Here is a 17,173-nt window from a genome sequence, read left to right as displayed (position 1 = left end):
TGTATGTCTTTGTGAGGGCAGAGGTTAACTGCATTTTTTCTTTAGTGGTATGAACATCATTCATGCTTAAATTACTTGTTTAATGTTTTAGTTCTTTAGATTTCTTGGCAGGGGTTCCCTAAGAAATACATTTGTTTAATGCTTACTATGTGCAATAGCTACTATTATACCATCTGCCCCAAACCACAGAGTAACTGTTAAGCACTGGGCTTTGAGAGTAGTCTTTTTGTTTGAAATCAAGATTCTTTAAAAGCCATCCTAGTGTTCTCTTAGTGGTTCTGTAAGCAGTGACAGCACACTCTTTTAGCTGACAGCACAAGCCGGTGTAGATGCATGTTAGCTAATATGCAAATGATGCAAAAATAAATAGCAATATACTTGTTTGAAAATAAATATTGTGGTGTAAGAATCCTTATAGTGTGACTTCCACATGACTCTTCATAATTTCCATAACCAAAAATGTGCCCTGTTTTGTTAAGTTATAAGTAGTAGGCCTATAAAAATTCTAATAGACAAATTCCAGTAACAAGTGTCTATTTTTACTTTAAGTATAATAAATTACACCATGTGCTGAAGTAACATGCAAGTTTCAGGTAAGATACTTACGGCGTCATATAATGAATACAGCCAGCGAGGCCATGAAGTCAGATTTGCACAGTGAAACTTTCTCTGAAACAAAAAGTGCCACTTAATGAAATTTCAAGGAAAAGATTCTAATACTACAAATAGTAATGTGTAAAAATGATTAGTCCTAAAAAAAATTTCCTAATTTAAAAAAGATAATCACCAACAAATTACCTGAAATGTATTCATAGACTCATCGTAGGTGATTATCTGAAATATTTGACAATTATTCGTTTATGCCTTTTAAATATGTACTGGATCTGGAATTCTTATTCTTACAGAGGTGCAGAAAGTTTGAACACCTTTAATGACAAGGTGACCGTCTGAGAAATGCTACTCACAAAATGCACTCAACACTACCCAGGTGGTGTAACTAGACACCTAAGCTAAATGGCACAGCCTACTGCTCCTAGACTACAAGCTCACACAGCATACTGCAGTACTGAGTATGGTAGGCATCTAAAACACAATGGTAAGGACCTGGGTACTACAAACTATGCTGTAACAAGTATAAAACAGGAAATGTTATGCCAATATGGGGCGTTTACTATGGGTGGATTATGCAGAACTATTAATTATTCTGGACAGATCTGTGCTTCGGAAGGAGTAAGACCTAGGCTTACTGCCTGAATATTGCTAAGAGTATGTGTAATACATATTTTAATATACATATTTTAATATACAAAGTATTTTCTTCAGTAATTTTGCCCAAGAAAAATCCAACTAGAAGGCTTAGAGGTGTATTTCAAGGGGACACGATTCTTGTTTGCAAATATTTTAGGAATTACCACATGGTAGAGACATTATTTGAAGCACCTGTGGGCTACGGCTCAAACTAGATACTTGAAAGAAAAGAGCATTTACATTGGTACTGATGTTTTATTTCAGGCTACCTAAAAATGGTCTGGACAGTTTCATATAAACGCTTAGCTTAGGAGTCTAGCCTACTGGGCTGGACCAAAAGACTTAAGTCCTCTCAGGAAGTTGTCCTTTAGCTCTAAGACCATGGACCTTAGGCCAAGAGTTACTGCCACAGTTCAATTAGAGTTTGAAAATGTGCTACCAATAACAGATGACTGACCAGTAATTACCATGAAAATCATTAATATTATGGCAAGAACTTCACATTCCATTAGAATAGCACATGGCCACTAGAAGTATCTCCATTTCAAACCTAAGTAAATTACAAGCATAGGAGGTCACAGATTTGGTAGTGGGAAGTAGCTACGATTTAACCATTATTTATTCAGTGTGCTAATCATTTTTATGTATTTAGGATAGTACGCATCTATAATATAACTAACATAACAAAAAAGTAAAATCACAGCCCATGAGGCTTATACTTCTCGGGAAGAAGTCTATTTACTAAAATTAAGAAATTCTTTAAAAAAATAAGAACACAAGAAAAAGTTTCCGTTTAGGTGGCTGACACATGTCTGACTAAATAGTAAACATTTTTCATGTTAGGATGATTACTTCTGTAGCACGAAGCATTATGAAGTGTAGTGTAAAGGTGTAATTTGAGCAGAAGATAAATGACATGTTAACAGTGACAGGAATGCATTGAATGATCCCATCCTTTTTCATAGCCCTGACCTAAAAGCAAACTAGTGTCTCTTCCCTTTGAAGAAAAGGACTTCTAAAAATATTTATACTGGTTATTATTCTGAAAGACTCTATTCCAAGTACAAAGAAACGTGTTGAATATTCTTTTAACAGTAGGCACAACACCTGAAGGGAGCAGAACTAGTTCTTACAGAGCAACTGCCCAAACTCAGCACTCATTCATGAGTCCCTCTTGACTTAAAGGCACAGTGAGTGGCTCCTCTTTTGTGTTGGTGCTGTTGATAACTTCCAGCAGCTCACAGGCTTACTTTGTAAAGGGGTAACCCTTTAATTAATTCAGAATACTAGCCAGAACACTTGGGCATGTAAAGAGGCTAAGGACTGATTCTCCATAGAAGTTGCAGTCGTTCGAGGAACAGAGTTTACTGATCATAGCATACAGAAAGGCCCTTAAATGACACTCCAAGAATTTTTAAAAATTGTGAAAAGCCAATTAGAGTTGCAAAGAAACTGACAGGATAACGGGAAAAAAGAAGCTAAAAGAAATCATTTCAGTGACTTCCTTTACAAGGGCCCAGAGATACTGTTTGTTTGATATCCTAATACAGTGAGCAAAGTAAGTGATCACTATGGAGAATCAGTCCTTATTTAAATAAATTGGATATTGACAGTTTTGCTTTTCTTTCATTTATCAAATTTCTCTTGGCAATGAGAGCTGTTAGGATCTGTACTCTTCTAGTGGCTTATAAGCTAGTAGTAGGTATAAAACTACATGTGCATAGTATGTGTGCAAGGGGAAAGCATCAAAGTGTTTTTGTGTCAGTAGCTGACTACACAAGGTCTAACATGTCTGAGAAAGTTTCACTAAAAAGGAGCAGTGACATGGCTAGAGGCCTTGTTTGTTCTCACAGTGTTTATATACCTGAGAATTGCTACAACAGTACAGTGCATATAGGCAATAACAGAGGAAGTAAAAGAAAACTAATGTGCAGTGGCCATTCAGATCACTGTGATGAAAAGCAAACTCTCAGAAACTGTTAATGGGACAAAGATGAGCCATCTGGGAAGTGACATTCGTAAGAGGATAAACATGGACTTGTGTTTACATGGGATCCACTTCCATGAGAAAACTGTGTTCGTACCCTTCCTTAGGAAGTTATTAGTTGTAATTTAGAATATTAAGGCAATGTAATATAATTACCCAAAGATAAAAACTCACCAGGTATGGTGGCACATGTCTTTAATCCCAGCACTTGGGAGGCAGAGGCAGGCAGATCTCGGTGAGTTTGAGGCCAGCCTGGTCTACAAAGTGAGTCCAGGACAGCTAAGGCTACACAGAGAAACCCTGTCTCAAAAAACCAAACCAAACCAAACCAATACAATACAAAACTAGCTGATGAGTAACTGGAGGAAATGATTGTGATCACAAAGATGATAAAGATCAAGAGTTACTAGAAGCCAGTGAGCCAGTAAGGGGAAAAGAAAAATATGGACAGAAACTTCACAAACATACAAGCCCCTTAAAATGCTAAAAGTAATTATGCCAGGTAAGTTAAAATTAAATCCATAGGGTGCACTTCTCAGATCAACAAGCGTGGTTGTGTACTGTGACACCATGGGAACAAGGAATACCAACAGGTACGAACCTCCTTTATAAGGGGCTGTGAACATAAAACTACAAGCCTCGTTGTCACTTCCCCTCACTATCAGCATTGATCATGTGTTTGCAAAAGGAATCTGTACTTTTAGTGCAGTTGTCAGGACGACTGGTTATAGTATAACCACACAGTAGCCTGCTGTACGTTTAAGCAGGAATGATGCTGTGTCTATCAAAGGATAAAGAAATGTTTTCCATAAGACACCATTAACAAAGAGAAGGTCAACAGTAGTGGATATCCTTTTGCATAATGTACAAGAAAAATGAAAATTCATATCTTTATAAACTCTAGATGACTGCAACTCAGCCTGTGAGAGCATGCTTGAGGGCCACGCCTTTGTAAGTTAGTGCTCATTTCTGCCCTGCTCCACATGTCGCTTAGGAACACCCATGTCTTGTTTATTTAGCACAGGCAGGAATGATGAGCATCGAATACTACTACATTTACTTTGTATTTCCGTCAATTCTTCTAATTAACAAATCAAGCTTTATATATGGATAGGGTGACAATTTGGACAAAAAAGAAATTCAAGTTTGTCATCTGAGACAATCTCTTCCAATAATTCCACTAAGTTTAGAAAGGTGCCATAATGCTTAAAAAAAAAAACAGGAAATAAAACCTCAAGTGTAAATGGGTTTCAAATATTTCTCAATTAACCTCGCTAACATATTACCCTTCCCAACATCTACTAGGTTGAGTGTGTGTTGTGTCTATCACCTTTACTGCTACGGTCAGAATGGGACGTTGCACAGAACTCTTAAGGAAGCTTCAACACTATTTGGTGTGATCTGGGAGTAGTTTATATATGTTCAAGGTTAACTAAATGTATCCCAGGAAGACCATATTCTCCAGGACCCTTTATCTTTCCTACCAGAAGTATGACAGCTACCTTCAAATCATGCTAGCAATCTACCAATTCTGCCGTCTTAATTACTACTCAGCCACAGAAGGGCACATCTTGTATGCTTTACTTTGTGGTGGGATGTAAAAGTGAGTGGGAATAAATTCCATGAAAGGACTTCATTGACTTCAGGTCTGTCTAAATGCAATACATGCTCATTTTCAAAGTAATCAACTGTCCACCTACAAGTACAGTATGCAGACTTCACAGGAAGTACTGACCAGCCATCCCTGCATCACTTTCCTGTTTTAGAGTTTATATTTTGTTATGCATAGAATGGGTCTAAAAGGAGTAACAGTTTACAAATCACCTGGGTACAATATACATTTACTAACACCATTTAAAAAATTTTTATTTTTGGATCTGAACAAGGGAATCATTGAAACAATGTGAAAAATACAAAGGCTGAAAGCTGCTGCCACTGCTGCTTTTACTTTCTACCTTCAAGCCTCCTGTGCCTGCCCCATTCATCCCCGACTCCCTTCTGATGAGGCCCTGGCCACTCTTCTGACAACCAGCGAGGGCTACTGAGGGGAGGGCTAGAGTGACAGAAGACCACTCAGGAATGCCCGGTTTCTGTCCCCAGACAAGCAGGGACTAATCCTTGGTCATTAGCCAGTGAGCAATCTAGTTGCAAAAGAAAAGATCCAGAATTCAATGTAAATATGCTGAGGTACTTTCACCATACAATATGAAGAATTTAACCAAGAAGTAACAACAAAAGTTAAACTTTACAAGCTGTATTATTTGCTTAACTGAAGTTCAGGTTTAGAATTGCAAGGTCCTAGCAGGGCACAGTGGTGCATGCCTGTAATCCAAGCAAGGAGGAAGTGGGAGGCAGACACAGGCAGATCACTGAGTTCGAGGCCAGCCTGGGCTACATAGCTGAGTACAGGGCAGCCAAGGCTACACATAGAAACCCTATCTCCAAAAGTAAAAACCAAAAAACAAAACAAACAAAAACAAAAAAAAAAAACAAAAAAAAAAAGAAAGAAAGAAAGAAAAAAGGAATTTCAAGGTCCTGTAGGCAGGACAGGATTTCCTATACAGTACCGATAAATCAGTTATTAACAACAGTCCCATCCTACACTTACAACTTTTCAAAGAGGAGTTACTTTAGAAAATCGAGGATTTCCATTACCATCCAAGTATGAATTATAAATCTCAGTAAGTCCTGCTGAAAAAGTGTCCAGTCATTGAAATGGACAACTAACTATGTGTGGACATGACATGTAGGGAGCAAGGATCTTGATGCGATTGATTTTCCACCTAATCACTTTCACTAGTAAACTGATCACAATAAGCATTAAATAGCTTACTTTAAAAAGAAAAGTAAAAGAAAGCGCAATAGAGATATCTTTTGACATACTTATTCTAAGAATTATGCTCAAAATCATCATGAACAAAATTCTCCACTGTTGTATTGATAAATAAGGATGGATATATGGAAAATCTCTCTACCCAGTTTAGAAAAGAAAGTACTGTATAGGTGATACTAAAGTTGCCTGCAACTTAAGGTAGTAACAATAATGTCAAAGCTTCCAAACTATTACCTTCATTATTCTTTTTGCAATTGTTTAATTATACATTTTAGAAACACTAACTAAAGCACACTGTACTATTCATGAATGGCTTACAGAATAAGAAAACAAGAAAAACTGTACACCCTAACAGTTATGAGACCATCAAACACCAGCTCTGCCCAAAATTCTCTAAAGCTAAAGCCTTCCATAAGAACACTAAATCAGTGAAAAGAAAACAAGACTGTCACAAGAAATATATACTAATTCACATCAATTCAGGGTACCGTGCTACTTACATCAAAGTGTAACCTTCCCTACTGTAACTTAACAAAGAATATGGCAACGATTCACAGGATTTTTATGTTTACAATGGAAATAAGTACTAAACCCCACAATTTATTCTAAACTTAGAAATTAGTACATTTCTTGGTTATGGGGAAATTGTAAATTGAGGAAGCTGTTTTGTACCTAATGCTGTATTTACATGTACACCTACAAGGAGGTCCTAACTCACCAATGAGGCAGAACAGCTTTCACTTTTGTCTTAAGAGGAGAACTTATTTAGTAAAAGAAATACATAACAAGAAGAGACTTGATACCCTATGAGCATATACAGGGGGAGGTAATCCCCCTCAGGAACAGTCATAGGGGAGGGGAATAAGGGGAAAAGAGGAGGGAGGGAAGAATGGGAGGAGACAAGGGATGGGATAACCATTGAGATGTAACAAGAACAAATTAATAAAGAAAAAAAAAAGAAGTAATGCATACTTGCATACAAGCATACTTGGCTTTCCTCAGTGCTGGGCATCAACTGCAGGGCCTTGAACATGCTAGGCAAGACCTCAACCACTGACCTACATTCCCAGCACCAAACAAGCAAGTCAATTTCTGTGTGACCAGCAGCATGCTGAAAAACAACGACAAAAAAAGCTTTCCTCTGAAAAGCCAAAGGACAGCATTCTTTTCTTCTGCCACTGAATGCCAGCCCAAACAATTTTGTCCCTTCTTCAATGCAGCATTTAACTCACAAACCAAATATGTGATCAGAGTTTTCTAAGGTTCCCAAGGAAACTAAGAACCACAGGCCATTAATACATGCAAGATAAGCATAATATCAAGAGAGCCTTACCATTCTGACATTTCACTACTACTGTAAGCTACTTTTCATAACTGCTGGTAAATTGTTTTTAAAGCCATCTATGATCAAGTGAGCTACAGTGTCTAGAAAATATCATGACAGTTGTGACTTTTTAAAAGCAATCTGTCTTCAGTTCTAGAAGTCACATAAGAAATTAGCGTCTCACCTTCTGGTATTTCTGCCACCATTTACATGAATACTGGTCTTCCCAAGACATTGGTTTTGAAGGAAATATCTGGCACTTATTAAGTGATTCTAACTGAACTGCAGACATGGTTGACGGCAACACACACTCTGGCAAAATTTGCACTTTAGCTTGCTGGATTCTAAAATAAAGAGAATCAAGTATGTTGTTCATTTTTAAGATACACTAAGTTAAATTTCTCGACAAAGGATAATTTTAAATATCAAGATTTCCCCCATTTTCCCCCTTTAAGCAAACTGACCAAATGCTACATACATACATATTCACACATACAAGAAATTCTCAAAACAATTTTGGTTAATGCATCTTAATATATAATATACAAGATAATTTAGATGTAAATTAGTCTCACTTATAGGATCAAAAGACTATACATTTCAGATAAATACAAACAAAGCAAAATTTATTTAAGAAACCAGCATAAAGGCTACAGATTGCCCTGGTGCATCTAACATTTCTTTTTTTTTGTTTTATGACTTATTTATTATCATGTATACAAGGCTCTGCCTGCGTGTACACCTGCAGGCCAGAAGAGGGCGCCAGATCTCATTCTAGATGGTTGTGAGCCATCATGTGGTTGCTGGGAATTGAACTCAGGACCTAAGGGAGAACAGTTAGTGCTCTTAACTGCTGAGCCATCTCTCCAGCAACCCCCCCCCCCAATCTAACTTCTTAGATAATACAACTCTCCATCCCTAATCTCTAGGCTGTGGGCCTAACACACTCTTTGTCATTAATATCCAAGAAGCAAAACCAGGTAGACAAAGAATGGAAAAAGCACACAGTAATGTACTTTGGACAGTAAGACTACAGCATTACCCACTTGTCTATCTGTCTCTCTCTCTGTTCCTAAACAAAAATTCACTGTACCAAAGACATTGTGGAACCAATGTCTTCTATATCATACCAGGCCTTTGCAGCACCAGCTTTTAAAGCTGGAGAGGAAGTGAGCCTTCACAGCCTTCACAGTCTCGTTCAACATGCCCGCAGCACTCGCATGTGTGCCCGTTCTCCCTAACGTGCTTATGCAGGCACTTTATGATTATAACAACATGATTTTATAACAAAGGCTATAAAAGCATGTGAAACTGAGGAAAACCTGAAACATTTAGGGCTTTTCACTCACATTGACTAATGCCTCCTTTGCGATGCCTGTAAAAAGGGACCACAAGTGTAGAAGGGTGATGTGTGAACAAAGTTCAGGAGTGGCCCTCTACATCCTAAAGGATCTGCAAACGCAGTTCCAAGAAAACAACTTGTCTCTCCAAAACCCAAAATGTTGCCCTATTTTAAATTTCAGCTAAAACGTTTGTCCAATATAGTTCATACTTATTTGACTAAAAATTACTTATCTCAGCTGAGAAAGATAAGAAATCTTACAATCCCAGCAAGATGTTAATTTCTCTTTTACTTCTGAACAGTCCTACACTGAGTCAAATATACTACTATATTACTTTTTAAAAAACTATGTATTTAAAAACAGACTTTTAACAGGAAGGTTAGAAGGTGACAGTATGCTTATCAAGTGTCATTTAGGTTAAAAAACAAAAACAAAAATTGAATCTTAAACTACAGATTTCATTGGGTTAAGTTCCCAATATGCTAAGGAGAACTTCTGGTCGACAGCTAGGTTGGGAGTCAGATTGTGGAACACATCAGCTGGTTCTTATTTACTTATATGACTTTGGGCAAGCAAACTCTTTGGTACTCAGCCTACTCATTTGCAAAAAGTAGGGATGGCCCTGGACCATCTTCATGGTTTCACTTGACCATTTTAAGTGTCAGTGGTTTTAGGACTAGGGTGAAAGTGGAGGCAAAGAAATCTTATTCCACAGCAGGCTTTTAAGCCGAGACACATCTTTTTGAGAGGCTTTAATATATAATCGTCTATAGAATACGAGAAAGAATATTCCTTTTCAAGGCCTGTCTACCTGTTAGTGTGATGTCAATCTTTACTAGGTCAAGAAACATGATTTTCTTGGCCTACTTTCTGACAGTGACTACTTACAGTTTATGTTTTAGAGTTTTACACAACTAATTATTGAAGTCACATACAGAAACACACTATCTCCCAAGTCAATTTCTTTTGTAGGTTTTAGAACGAATACTCGGGCTGAAGAGATAGCTCAGAGGTTAAAAGCACTGACTGCTCTCCCAGAGGTCCTGCGTCCAATTCCCAGCAACCACATGGTGGCTCACAGCCATCTATAATGAGATCTGATGCCCTCTTCTGGCGTGGAGGAGAATGTGCAGCCAGAGCACTGTATACATAGTAATAAATAAATAAATCTTAAAAAAAAAAAAGAAAGTAATACTCAAAGATAATCAAGCTGTATCAAGATGTATACAGGGATTAAAAACTGTTGGTGTCACAGTAACAAAACAAGCAGCCAACTACTGCAATACAGGCCGCAGACCACTCCTGTACTCATTCCTGCAACGCTGTCCCAAATGGAGACTACAGAAGCTTCAGGCACTTACTTCTCCAGCAGCATGCCTACCGAGGGGCTCAGGCACAGAACCTTACAAAGGTTTTCAGTTTGTATCATAAAACTTCCTAGGGAAGACCTGGAGAAAACCAAGCCCCTCACTGTCTAGACACCCCACCTAATTACCCACATGGTTTCTCGTCCCAAAATTCTGCCTGACTTACAGTTTTGTGACCTAATATTTACAGTTGCTTACAATATGAACGCAACAGAGAACAAATCTGTCCTCATGCAGCTCACATTCTTATTCATTCCTAAAATCTTCAAACCTTCCTGTGCTCAAATGCAAAGAAGTCAGACAGAATTTTGAGTTCTGGCCATAGACCAGTGAATGGTTCCCCAGAAACAGGTAGAACCCAGACGCTGTCCCCTATATATGACAGGTGCTTCCTGCGTGCCAGAGACAAGACAAATGCTTGCTTTATTAATTTCCTGTTTTAGAAGGACGGGTTAAGTTATCTGGGTTTTATGGGAAAAGGATAAACACACACAGTATTTCCTGATCCTATGAAAAGCTATGTTAACTGCACTGCTATCCCCAGCAAACTTCTAAACTTCACACATGCAGAGACAACAGCATTTCTTCACTACCCACTTAAAAGACATCTAGGGATGCTGTAAAACTCACACGACAAACAGCCACACTCCTCTATGGTACAGCTCAGGTGTAGCCGTTGGAAAGTATACTACTCAGTGTGGCTTTCAAGCAGCTCAGCACCGCTGCCAGTGACACACCTGTCCTGGTGAGCACACTGGGCAATTTTTGCCTTCTACTCTGCTACAGCGCTCTGCAACTCCAAAAAAGCCTTGTCCCCAGGTGGCACTACCTTTTGGGTTTATATTACTGTTCTCAAACCTGGAGAGATATTACAATAACCTAGAAATAATTTCTAAACAATGCTGCAGCCTTACTGCACATTAAGTCACAGTCAGCTGGGAGACAAGGCTAAAACTGAAGCCTCTACAGTTTTACATTTGACAGGTGATTCTGCCTAACATCAAGGTTGGAAACCACAGGCTTTCACCTTAGAAGGCAAAGAGAACAACTAATGAAATCATAAAATAGCAGAGATCAGTAGTTAGTAAATCACCATAGTAGGCCCCCTCAGTCACAGTCATAGGGGAGGGGAGTAGGCAGAAAGCAGGAGGGAGGGAGGGACGGGAGGATAGGATGGCATAACAATTGAGATGTAATATGAATAAATTAATAAAATATTTTTAAAAAGGGTTCATCTCCCTGTAAGATGTTCAAAGTTTCTTACCCATCTGACTGTGTTCGAAGTTCAAGGACCTTGAACCTCTGGCGTCCAACTGCTTTCACTTTCACTACTTCAATTCCAAACTCCTGCTCTTCTCGATAAGCATAGATCTCTGCCGTTGTCCCAAACTGTGCTTCCCTTTCTTGGACATTACTTCCAAGACAAAAATTTACAGGGAAAGTTTTCAGCCTTGGCTTTTAAATATACAAAACTGGTAAAAAGCCTTACAATGGGAAAACAGTGTGACAATTTACAGCAGACAACCCTCACAGTAAAGCTAACACACAAGGCTCCAGAAGGCAAATAGTGCATTTTAGAATAAGGGTAGATTTTTAAGATCCACTGAAATAACCTACAGCTTTCACTTTGTTAATGACGGTTGCTGCTAGTTAGCAGCGTGTGTGTGTGTGTGTGTGTGTGTGTGTGTGTGTGTGTAACAGGAGGCTTCCTGTTTCCATTTCCTGCCTCTACCATGTTTCCTTCATCTGCCACAGGCTACTTGAAGAACAGCTTCAGTTTGCCATGGTTATGTATTGGTACAACTCGTGAATTTTGAAAGGGAGTAGTAACCTCTAGATGAAAATATAAAAGCCTAGCTATCTGACAGTTTTGAACTCAGATTCCAGGCAGGTTTTCCATTAAACAAGTGGAAGTTTTGCAAGAGCCAGACACAGCTAAATTGTGAAAGTAAATGTTTGACTTACAAAGTGATGAAAATACGGTTAGATAGATACCCCAGTTTGGACTTTGTCAAACACCTACCTGACAAGACTGCTTGCCTCACATTCTAATCCAACACCTGCGAAATTCCAGTTGGCTTTGGCAGCCACACTGGCTTTGGCTGTGACAACATAAAAGGCAATGCGATAAGCAGATTTACCTAATCTCGTACCTGTAAGCAAGAACGGCAAAGGTTCGGTCTTTCTGAATTAAATTCCGCACCATACTGACTTCTTGCGGGTGAGAAAGCTGCAGTGGTAATGTCTGCCCAGGAATCAGGATCATCATCACTTGAGGAAGGACTGGAATCATCTGACAGCTGTCATCGTCATGCAGAGTCCTACCATGAAACTCTTCCATATCCGCTCCCAGATACTATTCAAGGACAAACAAAGGCAAGACGGACGTCCAATACATCTCAACAGATTACGGAAGAAAGCCGAGTAAGAGCACTACTCAGATAGAGCACATGCGTTTATTTATATAAACTTGGTTATATAAGCACATCTCTGTTAAACTCTAAATTTTGATCTGTTATTTCCTAGAACTCCCAATTTTTGTGAAAAATCAGTATTTTGTAGTTAAAATTATTTTAACCTGCCCCCCGCCCGTGTCCAAATATGACAACCAATACGACAGAATGTAATTACGTAGGATATCACCCTACATCTCAGCGCTGCTGAGAATACATAACAACAACTTCATGGCCCAGTGACTAGTAGAACCATTCAGAGGAGGATAATTCCTCAAAGTGTCACGCCCAGGATAAGTTAAAAAATTCAAGTTGTATGTCTACATGTTAGAAAATAGTCAAGAACCCCAGGGGGATATAGTTTACATTGCTTGGATTTTTAAAGTTGCACGCGTATGCATGTCAAAATAACCGCCTGTCCTCATCCACAAGCTCTAGGGTCGGATGAAATGCAGGAGTCCTTTAGTCAGCCACCTGCATTTAGGAAATGCCAAGCACAGTTAAAGGTCCGTCGACTGTATTAGTTCAGGGACTAAATTACATACTGTATGTGAGGTTGGCAGACTGGTGTCAAAATTTATGATATTTGGTTTTCTGGCTTCTTTACTATCTTGGTCTTCAACTTCCATTTCAATTTCATCTTCTTCATCTTCACTCTCTGCTGAAGCAGAATAACAACAGGAAAAAATGAGATACATTAAAAAAAAAAAAGCCAACTCTGTTCCCATTCACACAGCCTACCTCAAGGAAAGGCCCAAGTCTCCTGTTCCTTCTGCCGCGACAATGCTTTCCTTTTTTTTTTTTTTCCTTCTCTCCCTGTTTTTAGTAATTATTTTAGGACATATTAAGATTTACAAGAATGTTTGAAAAATGGAATTCTAATATGCCAAGAGTTATCTTCCTCCACATTTAGTATGGTATATTCATCTGGTATTGTTGTCACAACTAAGTCATCAATATTGGCACATTACTATTAACTAAATTCTTTATTTTATTTGGATCCCCTTAGATTTTTAGCTAATCTCCACTTCCTGTTCCAGACTCCCCTTCAGGACACCACATTCTAGTTAGGTGTCATGGATCTTCTGCTGCCTCTGACAGGCTGGTTGTTCTGTTTTCCTCATCAGGTGCCTTCCACAGTGTCCCTCCATGGGGATCAGGTGGGATGTAACTGCCAGGCCTCTGCTGAGGACAGTGCTGTTTCCTCGCCTCACATCAAGGGAACATACAATCAACCTGACCCAGGGGTTGATGTTCCCCTTGATCATCTGGCCGGAAACGGTCACCAGGTTCCTTCACTATAAAATTCCCATTTCCCTCCTTTCACACTGTAGAAAGCAGCACACTAGGTCCTGCCTTACAAAGAAAATAGCTCAACTATGCCATTCTCCTGTGTGGACGATTTTTGTCTTCTCCATAAGTACTAATTAATTGCAACCTTACACAATAAATTCCAATTCACTAAAGCTTGGCTTCTTCATCTGAAAAAAAAAATGAAGGCTTGCACAAAATAATCTTTGAGCTTCTTTCAGACTTTAGCTTTCAATTTTCTCTGTGAGAAAGAAAGCAAAGAAGAAATAAGCAGGCAAGAAAGATGTGTTAATTAAAGTGGAAAAAGACAGCATAAAACCTGGCAGAGGGCACTGCTTTGCCAGTGACTACTTTCCCAGCTATCACATCGTATTTACAAATGAATGTTTGTAAGTATTTTTATAAAACACTGCTTTGCTATTTTAAAGTTAAAGGAGATGTTTTATTAAAGCTAAGCTGATCCACTTTAAAACTAGATGCTACCAAGGGCAGAGATGAAAGTCTGGAAAACCAAAACAAACCACTGCTTTAGAGAGGTGTTATTCTATCAAGTAGGAGTTGCTCTTTTCCTACCAACTATGGGTAATTTCCCACTCCAAGAATGATTTTTTTTTCCCTTGTGATATTTGGAACTGTCTGAAGATATTTTTGACTGTCACAACTATAAAAATCCCAGTAATCCAGAGTAGGTGTTGACCAGGCATAGTGCTAAACACATTGTATTATTGAGGGTGCACCTTAAAATATGAGATTCTCCAGCCTGAAACGTTGACAGTTTCAAGGTTGGACAACATTGGTCTAAACTAAGAATTATAACTCACTACATCTCACTTCTGTTCATATATTTTTAAATGCCTCCATAAAACTTTTAAATACATAAGGTTTCATTACAAATTGGCCAGCTTTTCACTTGTGGAAATTATTCAAGCCATCTGCAAGTAGGTTTCTAACAGAATATATATATATATATATATATATATATTACACAAAAGGTAAATGCCTGGAACTTTATTTTTACTAAAAACTCCTAGCTATAAGGCCTGTCAAAGAGAATTACAGAATTATTTCAAGTTGTATGCTGATAATTGATGTTTAACACAACAAGAACATGTTTTCTTGACAAAAGGGAAAAGACAAAACTAAAATGGTAAGAAAATCATTCTGAACTTAATTGGTTTTTCATGCACAACTCTGAGAATCTAGATTTCACAGGGCCATTTGGAGAGGCCCATTCTCTTCTCTACTACAGTAAGTGTAAAATATCTGCTATTAGCTCAAGGGATGAAACTATATAAAAGTTACATTTGAAATGTTTTACTTTTATTCTATAAAAGAATTTGTTACTTATGGTGGTCATTCTCATAAACAAGGCTAAAACCCACCTCTCCCATGTGGCTATGTCTATCTTTGAGCATTCAATTTGTCTAGTGCAGACTCTTCACAACTAGATTAGGCAATTTCCTTAGCACTTAAAGATGATCATTTTTGAAAGCAACTTACACTACATGGATTCAGGGGACAAGCCAAAGTTTCTCCAGAAATAAAACTCTTAATAATTTTGGAAACCATTATTCTCCATCTACAACATCTGTGAGCCTCTTACCTCTATTTTAAATTGAGAAAACACACAGACTTTTCAGAGCTTTGATGACTCACACAGGCCAACATATGCATCCTCTGTGTTCGCTACCCCTCTCCCTAAATCTCTGGTACACTCAGAGTGGAGCCGATGTCTCTGAAATCTCTTGTGCTGAAAGATGCTTTTATGAGCTTCAGAGAGTACAGCTTCACAAGCAGCCAGTGACTTACAGAAAAGGAGCCTTCTATGCACGGCACCCAGCACTTTCCTCCTTCAGTCTACAGTACTACAAGGAACAGAGTCATACCCAAGCACAGCTTTATCAAGGCAACTAACTGAAACCTGAAGTTATTTCTTCACTCCTCACACACACACACACAAAAAGTCCTAACTCAGATGACTTATAAATGCAAGTAAGTTTTCAACAACTTAGAACTAACCTAGTCTGCAATCATATCCCTATCACAAGATTTTCAATTTCTCAAAGCCCAGAATAACCCCTACCACTGAAGAATCACAAAAGCAGTTGGAGACATAGCTCAGAGGATTTGGGAGTCCCTGGTATCCAATGCGCCATCACAAAGAATCCAACACAAACCCAAAACACCTGAGCAGTACTTGTTTATAGGGCCCCAAATTAACTGCACCTGAGATTATAACCATATACTTAATTATTCTCAAATACTGAGAATTAGCCTTACTTCAACTGTGAACCTCCTAAAAGTAGAATAGCGTGCATGGTGACTGTTTTCATACAAGCAAAGGCTAACACACTGCATGCCTTGTAACGAGAAGAGTCAGAACAGTCTGTGTTGCCTACAGCATTCTAAGAACAGTATGTGCCACCACTTCCTGTCCTTTCAGCATACAGTGTATGCTAAATGTAAGTAAGTTGTCATAAAGCATACAGGTATAAAGTAAATAGGAAAGAGAAATCGGTAATACCATTCTCTCGAGTTATCTTAAAAGGTTATTATTTGTAAACCTGAGAAAAACCATCAAATACTGCCTCCACAGAGAGATAGTTAAGAGACGCCAGCTGTGGTGCCAGACCAGCACACCGCGAGCGAACCCCTGTGTGACCTTCCACGTCACTGAATTGAACATATTTAACAATACGTCCATACGTCTCCCCTCTATGAGCAAAGTTCTGAACATGTGACAGGTGTAACAGTCAAAGCAGAAATGCATGCAAAGCTTTTACTTCGGGGCGCGTGACGTTCAAGTGCCTAGTAAATACTAGCTGTCAGTCTTAATTAAAAGACAGACATGCAGGAAAAGTAACGGCTACTAATGTGACCCAATTCCCGATGTGGCCTGGCCCTAGAGCATTTTCACGGAGGCCTGCTAGGGAGAAAGACAAAAAGAAACGGGACCCAGCTCTGGGAAACGAAAGTCCCTCATCCCAACCATCCCCCACAGCCCAGGAGACAGAGGAAAGCACTGGGCAGAGGAGGGCGAGGCTGGCGAGAAGCTTCCCAACTCTCCGGGGCGCCTGGGTTGCTGTCCACATCCTCCCTGTGGGCTCAGCCCGGGGCCTCGCTCTCCACCCGTGGCCAGGAGCGGGTCCCGGAGGTTACCAGGCAGGAGCGGCAGGTGGTTGCCCATGTTGTGCGCAGCGTCCTGATGATCTCCTTCGCCGGCCATGTCTGTTTACCCGCAAAGGAGTTTGGGACAGGGCGGTGCCGGGACGCAGGGGGAGGATCTGCGCCACGCGGCCTCCACGCT

At 39.2% G+C, this 17,173-nt stretch overlaps 1 protein-coding gene across 2 annotated transcripts in view; it reads right to left on the bottom strand.

The window, feature by feature from the left end:
- CRBN (cereblon) overlaps window positions 1-17,173 on the bottom strand; it is a 21,503-nt gene extending 4,330 nt beyond the window's left edge. Inside the window, exons 1-6 of one of the 2 annotated variants that reach the window (XM_084766005.1) lie at window positions 17,026-17,173; window positions 13,101-13,216; window positions 12,256-12,458; window positions 11,367-11,516; window positions 7,577-7,736; window positions 607-669 (exon numbers count right to left, since the gene is read on the bottom strand). In XM_084766005.1, the coding sequence (XP_084622131.1) occupies window positions 607-669; window positions 7,577-7,736; window positions 11,367-11,516; window positions 12,256-12,458; window positions 13,101-13,216; window positions 17,026-17,092 (759 nt within the window). In that variant the 5' untranslated portion in view covers window positions 17,093-17,173. The remainder of the gene's footprint in view (window positions 1-606; window positions 670-7,576; window positions 7,737-11,366; window positions 11,517-12,255; window positions 12,459-13,100; window positions 13,217-17,025) is intronic. The other variant, XM_084766006.1, reaches the window with a different exon arrangement.

This window comes from Acomys minous, assembly GCF_964271855.1.
Source record: "Acomys minous genome assembly, chromosome: 17".
Taxonomy (NCBI): Eukaryota; Metazoa; Chordata; class Mammalia; order Rodentia; family Muridae; genus Acomys; species Acomys minous.
Note: the sequence above shows the minus strand (reverse complement) of the source record. Positions and strands in the feature narration are given on the sequence as shown.